The 8,464-nt window shown below is 31.7% G+C and overlaps 1 protein-coding gene across 1 annotated transcript; it reads right to left on the bottom strand.

The window, feature by feature from the left end:
* Positions 1–354: 354 nt before the first annotated feature.
* LOC139505065 (multidrug resistance-associated protein 1-like) lies at positions 355–7,488 on the bottom strand. The gene is made up of 5 exons (XM_071294887.1): positions 7,409–7,488; positions 4,317–4,547; positions 3,439–3,634; positions 939–1,125; positions 355–503 (listed from the first exon to the last, which is right to left on the bottom strand). Exons 1-5 carry the CDS (start codon positions 7,486–7,488, stop codon positions 355–357), a joined length of 843 nt encoding a protein of 280 aa, XP_071150988.1.
* Between the last annotated feature and the right edge of the window lie 976 nt (positions 7,489–8,464).

The following is an 8,464-nucleotide window of genomic DNA, read 5'->3' as shown; positions in this document are numbered from 1 at the left end:
CAAAAACCATGTTTTTAAAGTGCCTGTAGTTCAGTTATTGTTGTTGGTTTGTGTCTATCGTATATACATTAATTGTAAATTGTTTGTTATAAATTAGGTCATTTCATTTCTCCTTGAAATTGTTTCACATTTTTTATGTCAGGGCATTTTATGGATGACTATACCGTATAAGTTTTTCACATTGTTTAACGCCATGTGATGACCTATAATTGCTTATATCTACTTATTGAACTCTAGTAGATAGTTGTCTCATTGGCAATCATGTACCACATCTCTTTATTCTAAAATATGTTTAAAACATATCATATCTTTTTTTTTTTTACCTAAAGAGAACCTCCTAATTTCTGTGATAAACTATCTCGTCCATACCTTAATACCACTGAGAACTTCATTCATTAGCTTCAGTCTAGCATCTTTGTATCTCATCAGAGCTGTCTGCATGTTACGTTGTTTCACAGAGATGGCACCATTTAATGGAATTAACAAAATCATAACTGCAAGTCCTGTTAACAGAAAAAATCTTAGCATCATTACTTCTTCACATATCATTACTTAATGTTATTTGTTTTCTTATAATGATTTATGTGTATTGATCTTTGCTGTTTATCATTTGTCATGTTGTTAATATGTTTTCGTTGCTATAGCATATATATGCTTTTTGCAATAAAGTATTCATTCATTCATTCAATTCATTAGAATAATATCTAATTGCCTGTTTAATTTTTACTTTTTATGAACTGAATATTTAAGCAAAACTGAACTTAAGCTACTAGTAACTGCAGTCAGCATCATAACATTGTCACATATGAGAATAACTAAATAAATTCTTTAAATTTTCTTTGTTCAAAGGGACATAACTCTAGGAAACTACATGAAGTAAAAGGAGAGGTTTGATTCGATAAAATTAGTTTCATACAATAATTAGATTCCATACATACCTGCCAAAACAGATGGTCCTAATTGTTGCCATAGTAACAATGTAGCCAATACAATCTGGAACGGTGCAGACCACAACATCCACAGATATCCAGACATATCCTGAAGTCTCTGACAATCCACGCCCATCAGGTTTACAATCTCACCTACAGTGGATGTCTTCCGGGCTTCATTGTTCATTGTAAGGGACTGTTTAAAAAGATAAAATCGTTAGATATAAAAAGATGTTGTATGAGTGCCAATGAGACATCTCTACATCCATGTCATAATTTGTAAAAGTAAACCATTATAGGTCAAAGTGAGTTCTTATACACAGAGCCTTGGCTCACACCAAAAAGCAAGCTATAAAGGGCCCCAAAAATAACTTTGTTACTAAGGAGTGAACTCTTTATTTTAATGTTATGGACTACAGTTATTACAGAATGATACAAGAAAAATGTCCTGTCGATTCATTTATATTAGTGGATACTAATTTTCGTAGATTGAGAAAAGAAGGATTGTTGGAGGGGTGTCATCCTAAAAGATAAATTCATCATTAATTCCAGGGTCCTGGTGAATGTAAATCCCAAAGTCCTGTGAAAATAACAGACCATCCTGAATTCCTGCAATAAAAAGGCCTGATCCTTATGTCTGTAAAAAGATGCTTCCATAAATCAGGAACATTTATACTTTCATAGAAACTGTTGTGGATTTTGTGGTTTCGACAAATTCTGAATACTGGCCTACAGGGGTTGTATTTCTGTGTTTGTTTTTTTTTTAATTTGTGGCTCTCCCTATACCAATGAAATTCATGAGTTTTGATACCACCCAATTTAAAATGAATCCATAGTACTGATTTTTTATACTTTAATACCCTATTCATTTTATGGATCAAGTCAAATGAATACCTTGATATTTCCTTATACATGGATAATGTGTTAACTTTAGATTAGACCTAAATTATACAGTTTTCCAGTGGGAATAGGAGAAGTTTTGGACCCTAAGAATTTTGACTGTACAGAGTGCAAAATACTCAGAGTAGATAAAATGGTACTTTGTATTGGGTTTTTTTCATGAATATTAGCATATTTTTTGTGGTTATTCATTTCTTACTTCTGTCAAAGTTTACATATATAGAAAATTTGTGTGATCAATTATATTCATGGTTTCTCTGTATCCACAAACAAACAAAAAAAGAAAAATTGATATCCACTTTAGAGTTAAAGATCAGTATAATAAAGTATAAACACTGTATTATTTAAATTTGGAGTAATTATTTAATATGGAATTTAACTAAATCATGGATTTCATGGATATTTACATGTCAGAACTTGTAACCATGGAAACAATAGACAACCAATTAAATATCATATCATGGAAAAAAATCCCATCCAGCACACAGACCTATTGGTAAATATAAATCCTTTGCACCACACATACCAAGTAAGGATTATTAATCATGTGCGGTGCACAGAGCATATGAAGATTATAAATCCTGTGCGGCGCACAGACCTGTTGAAAACTATAAATGCTGTGCGGCGCACAGACCTGTTGAAATTTATAAATCCTGTGTGGCGCACAGACCAAGTGAAGACTATAAATCCTGTGCGGCGCACAGACCTGTTTTAAAAAAAAATATAAATCCTGTGCGGCGCACAGACCAAGTGAAGACTATAAATCCTGTGCAACGCACATGATTTGTGAAGATCACAAATCCTGTGCGGTGCACAGACCAAGTGAAGATTATAAATCCTGTGCGGTGCACAGACCAATTGAAGACTATAAATCCTGTGCGGCGCACAGACCAGGTGAAAACTGTAAATCCTGTGTGGTGCACAGACCAGGTGAAAACTATAAATCATGTGTGTCGCACAGACCAAGTGAAGATATATAAATCCTGTGCGTCGCACAGATTAAGTGAAGACTATCAATCCTGTGCGGCGCACAGACCAGGTAAAGATTATAAACCCTGTGTGGCACAGACCAGACATAATAATAAATCCTGTGGGCCGCAGAGACAAGTTGAGGGAACAAACATGAAAAATCCAGTGTGCTACATACAACACAGACCAGGTGATGATAACAAATACTGTACGTTACATAAAATAGAAGACAATAATGTATCCTGTGAAATGCACTTAGTTGTAGTTTGAAATAAATATGAATTTTCATACTTAGGTTGTTGAATTGTCTATAATAGTATAATGCCGCCTTTTGACGCCTGTGTAGTGCCCCAATTCTAATGTCTTACTTAAGAAAAATCTGCATTAGACTTAATAAAATTTGTATCTAATATAAACAGAATATTCATGAGAATTTCTAACTGGAATTTCATTGATGAAATATTTGTTTTTCGCAATTCAATTTAAATACTCAAAACCTGATGTTGCTTTTCTTATTGAACAAATACTATGTGAATCAAGCATGTAAAAAGAAGAAAAAAAAATTCAATGGAGGGGTTAACATCAAGGAATATTTTGAAATTTGTGTAAAAGAGTGTAAAACTATTTGCATCATACAAACCTTTTTATAAACAGCAGCAATCATTGCAGATCGGGCCCTCATCCCTGTACTCATACCAATGTGAAAATTCTGATGGAAAAATGTTGACTGTAGAAATGACACAATAAAGAAAGCTCCAGCTAATGTATAACCATACCATTCTGGTTCTGTATTTTTACCACCTGCGTTTTTGTTTGTTGTGTAACTGATCAAAGCACTGAAATTTTCAATGGTATATCTATTAACATTCCTATTTTCCTAATGGTAAACTTTCTATATTCAAATATTTATATTTGCAATCCAGAGACAGCCATTTTTCTGATATTTCCTCATTCTTATTATTTCATGTAATCAGCAATCAATAGAAAATTTGATCATTTATCTATTTTTCTTATCACTAGTTTTGAATGATATATTGAGATCAAAACATCCACTTGTTATTAACCTGAAGAAACACCCACCCCTGTAATTATTGGACATTTATTGCTATTCAGAGTCATTGACTGAGCTTCACCATTTGGGCTTTTTTGAAGAGCAGATAAATATACAATAAAAATGCAAAAATTTTGGGGAGTTATTAAATGTTTGTACAGAACTAAATTTACAAATAATTTAATAGGAACTTTTCTTTTCCTGAAGTGGCATTTCGTGGGGCTGTTTGGGGTTGCCCAAGTTGTGAAAAATTAATCTCTCTTTGTACCCCAAAAATTTTACCAAATCTGTAAAAATATCTGAGCTTTAAAACTAGCCATCATACACATCCAAGTTTACAATATAGACAGAGGAATGGAGGAAAAGGCTACCATTGTTGCCAATGTGAAATAAATTATGCATCTTGACCCATTTCAATTTTAATATTGTAATGACATACAAAAAGAAAAATGTCATTTTGTACGTACCTTAAAAGTATAGGTGAGGTAAACTGCATCAAATCATACATGAATTTACAGAACCATGCTCTTAAAAAAGATGGTCCATATATTTTACACAGTACTTTAAATAGGGAGCCTTTATTTTCTTTCTTTGCTGGCTTTCCTGTTTTAAACGTAACAGATGGTTGTCTTGACAACAATGGTGTTTTCTCTGACGATCGATGTTCACGATTAATGGATCGTTCAGGCGAACTTTTTCTACAAATAATTAAAGGTTTCAAAATTAATCAAACTAAAAAAGATCAAAATTTACTGACAATAACATTTCATTCAACAGCATTCCATTAATCAAGATTCTTTCAGAAGAAAACAAGAATGTGTCCCCAGTACACGGATGCCCCACTCGCACTATCATTTTCTATGTTCAGTGGACCATGAAATTGGGGTCAGAACTCTAATTTGACATTAAAATTAGATAGATCATATCATAAGGAACATATATACTAAGTTTCAGGTTGATTGGACTTCAACTTCATCAAAAACTACCTCGACCAAAAACTTTAACCTGAAACTGGACAGACGAACGAACGAACGGATGGACAAATGAAGAGACGAATGGACGGATGAACGGACGGACGGACGCACAAACCAGAAAACATAATGCCCCTCTACTATCATAGGTGGGGTATAAAAATGCTGTTTTTTTTAATGGTTAAAGTTATGTCCATTTGTCTACCATATTTCATCTGTATTATTACTATATGTCAACATTTTAAAAAGCAGTCAAAATATAATTATTATTTTCAACTGGTTCTGACTGCTATACAAATGTTTTGTTAACTTGAGAGAATTAATCATTTTATTTCAATAACAAATCTTGTAAATGAGCAACTTTTCTTTCTCCTGGAACAATGTTTTAAAAAAAAATACATAACTTCAGCGTAAATGCTTTGTATTTTTCACAGGAACGCAAGACTCTACACTTACAAAGCTTACCATAATTGAACACCCTTATCTTGTTACTTTTGTGTATGTATTAAAGTTCTATTACTTTTTTATTGATATAATAAATGCATGATTTTGTTTTCAATTTTGTAAAAAAAAATTTGTAAGGGTTCCGCGGAACCCAGTGTCTCGCCTATTTTTGCTGTAAATTGCAGACTCAACAACAATGAGGGAAAAAATCAATAAAAATATTCCTCTTGTTACATGTACTATTTTATGATTGCAAGAAAATCTAAGTCCATTTAAAAGTAAATTACAGAAAAAACTGAGTAATCTTTTTACAAACTTTACTTCTGGATACAATATTATGATCATAAATAAGCTTCTGTCCAAGTTTGGTACAAACCCAGGATAGTTTAAGAAAGTTATTAAAATTTTTAAAACTTTAACCACAGAGTGAATGTAATGGTTCCCTGGAGAAAAACTAAGTCCATTTAAAAGTAAAATATGGAAAAAATGGATTTATTTATTTACAAAATTTACTTCTGGATACTATCTTATGATCATAAACAATCTTCTGTCCAAATTTGGTACAAACCCAGGATAGTTTAAGAAAGTTCTAAAAACTTCAACCACAGAGTGAATGTAATGTTTCTCCGCAGAAAAAACTAAGTCCATTTATAAGTAAAATATGGAAAAAATAGAATTTTATTTTTTCAAAATTTACTTCTGGATATTATCTTATGATCATAAACAAGCTTCTGTGCAAGTTTAGTACAAACCCAGGATAGTTTGAGAAAGTTATTAAAATTCTAAAAACTTTAACTACAGAGTGAATGTTTTGTTTCCTCGCAGAAAAAACTAAGTCCATTTATAGTAAAATACGGAAAAAATGGAATTTTATTTTTACAAAATTTACTTTTGGATACTACCTTATGATCATAAACAAGCTTCTGTCAAAGTTTGGTAGAAATCCAGTATAGTTTAAGAAAGTTATTAAAATTTCAAAAACTTTAACCACAGAGTGAATATTTGTTGACGCCGCCGACGACGACGGAATGTAGGATCGCTTAGTCTCGCTTTTTCGACTAAAGTCGAAGGCTCGACAAAAATGTACTTTAAAGGTGACAGAAGTGACAAACAAAAACGAAAGTTAAATTCTGAAAATTTAAAGTTGCAAACATAATTTGGTAGTGGGGTTATTAAAAGTCATAACATATCTAACAAAATTCTACTGCCCAACAAGTTAGATACCCAACTTCAGATTATAATTTTGTAAATTTTTGTGATTCTGGAAAAGGTTTTACCAGGATGTGAATATTAGCAGTGAGTGATAGGAATTAAAAATGTGTACGGTCATAGGTAATAATTATAATTATGTTTGAAGTGCACAGGAATGCCTGTTGATATTGCTTACTTATCTATCGAGAGTTCTTCTTCAATTCTACAAGATGATATTAATACTGATAATGATATTTTAACTCCTGTGTAAAAGCTTAAGTCTCAGAGTATATTATCAGAGTCATATTTGCATTCTTAATTTTTTTTATATATATATATTATATATTTATATGATCCAATCATCCTATTTTGACTCTTTAAATTCAAGAGTCTATCCTAAATTGAGGTAAATTGTATGGCCTTCCAAATACTGTTTCCATCCCTAACATCACTAAAGAGACATTTATTGTCGAAATCCAGATCTGGTATACAATTTTTTGGCCCTCATGTTTGTGGTATAACATCTTTGCCACAACTTTATTGTTTTCTGTTTAGTATCAAATTAATATTAAGATCCATTTTGTTACATCTTGTGATCAATTTATTTGGCAATCGCCAATGGCAGTCAGCAGGGTTAAAGAACATTAGTTGTTCGACCTGTTAGTCAAATGCGTTTTGTTAAAATATACTTTTCACTTTTTTGGTCTTTTGGAAAATGTTGTTTGTGCTGTATTTAGACCCTTCTACAATGAAATTTGTTTTACATGCACACGTATAAAAATTGTGTTTTTTATCCAACGCAATAATAGGTTTGAACATGGTTTTCAATTTAGACTTGTTTATATATATGGCGGGACGGCTACAGTGCAGGCAATTTGGTGTCACGATATCTCAGTAGCATGGGTTCGAATCCTGGCGAGGAAAGAACAAAAAATTTGTGAAAGCAAATTTACAGATCTAACATTGTTGGTTTGATGTTTAGACGAGTTGTATTGCTTAATTTTTTGAGGGATGTATAAGTACCTAACCACATTCTTCTAGTTATACTTAGTAAAAAAATATTATTACATTTTTACGGCCGTTTGTTCACGATGTTTAAATATTCAGACTCTGTTGTAACTACTTTACTCTCAATTTCAAATATTTAGATCGTTCAGTGCTGTCTATTTGGTAATTTTACAGACGTTATCATGCGTATACATGTTATATCATCATAATTGTCGTTCCCGATACAGTTTTAGAATTGTGCTAGTTCACATCGCACATTATTATTTGTATTTAAAGCATATATATGAGCTCTCTGTTGTAATAAACCATATAACCTATGTCATGTTAACATTTTTTTAGAATGGTGCAAGCGTCTTTACTGATGTTCGGTTTGACTTTTTTTATTGTATAAAATTCAAGATTTAGTAAAAGTTTAATCTAACGAGACTCAAAGATGATTCATTTCACATCAGAATCTGACTGACGAAGGATATCTGTTATCCGAAATATTTATAAATAATTACATTTATAGTTACCTTTTTTTGTATTTGGAGTTGTTGTGTACACTTTTTTAGGCGTTTATATAATTTATTTATTGTGTACATGTATCGTTACTCGTAACGATCCAGCGCCCTCGTGGGGAAAATCGTTGACTACTATACAGACGTTTTATATATATATATGTATATATATATTAAAGTAAAGAGATGAGTATTATTTTTTAACAAAATGTATGTTACATAATATGTTTCAGGAATTATTGTATGCACTAACTGATTGTCAAGAAAAAATAAATATAACATGATCTATTTGTATGCATTATACATTTATATATCAATGCATAATGTATGTGTTAATATGCAGTCAAATTGTAAAAGTGCTAATCCAGTTCTTGCATTTTACATGCTCTTACACTGGAGGAAATTACCCTAATAATAAACATTTTGGGGCTTTTTTTCCTTAGTATGATTTTCTTTGATGCTATTCAAAGGGAAATAATCCATACAATAATGGATTGTCTC

The sequence above is a fragment of the Mytilus edulis genome, unplaced genomic scaffold (genome assembly GCF_963676685.1).
Source record: "Mytilus edulis unplaced genomic scaffold, xbMytEdul2.2 SCAFFOLD_506, whole genome shotgun sequence".
Classification (NCBI taxonomy): domain Eukaryota; kingdom Metazoa; phylum Mollusca; class Bivalvia; order Mytilida; family Mytilidae; genus Mytilus; species Mytilus edulis.
The sequence above is the reverse complement of the archived record's forward strand: the minus strand, read 5'-3'. Positions and strand labels throughout refer to the sequence as shown.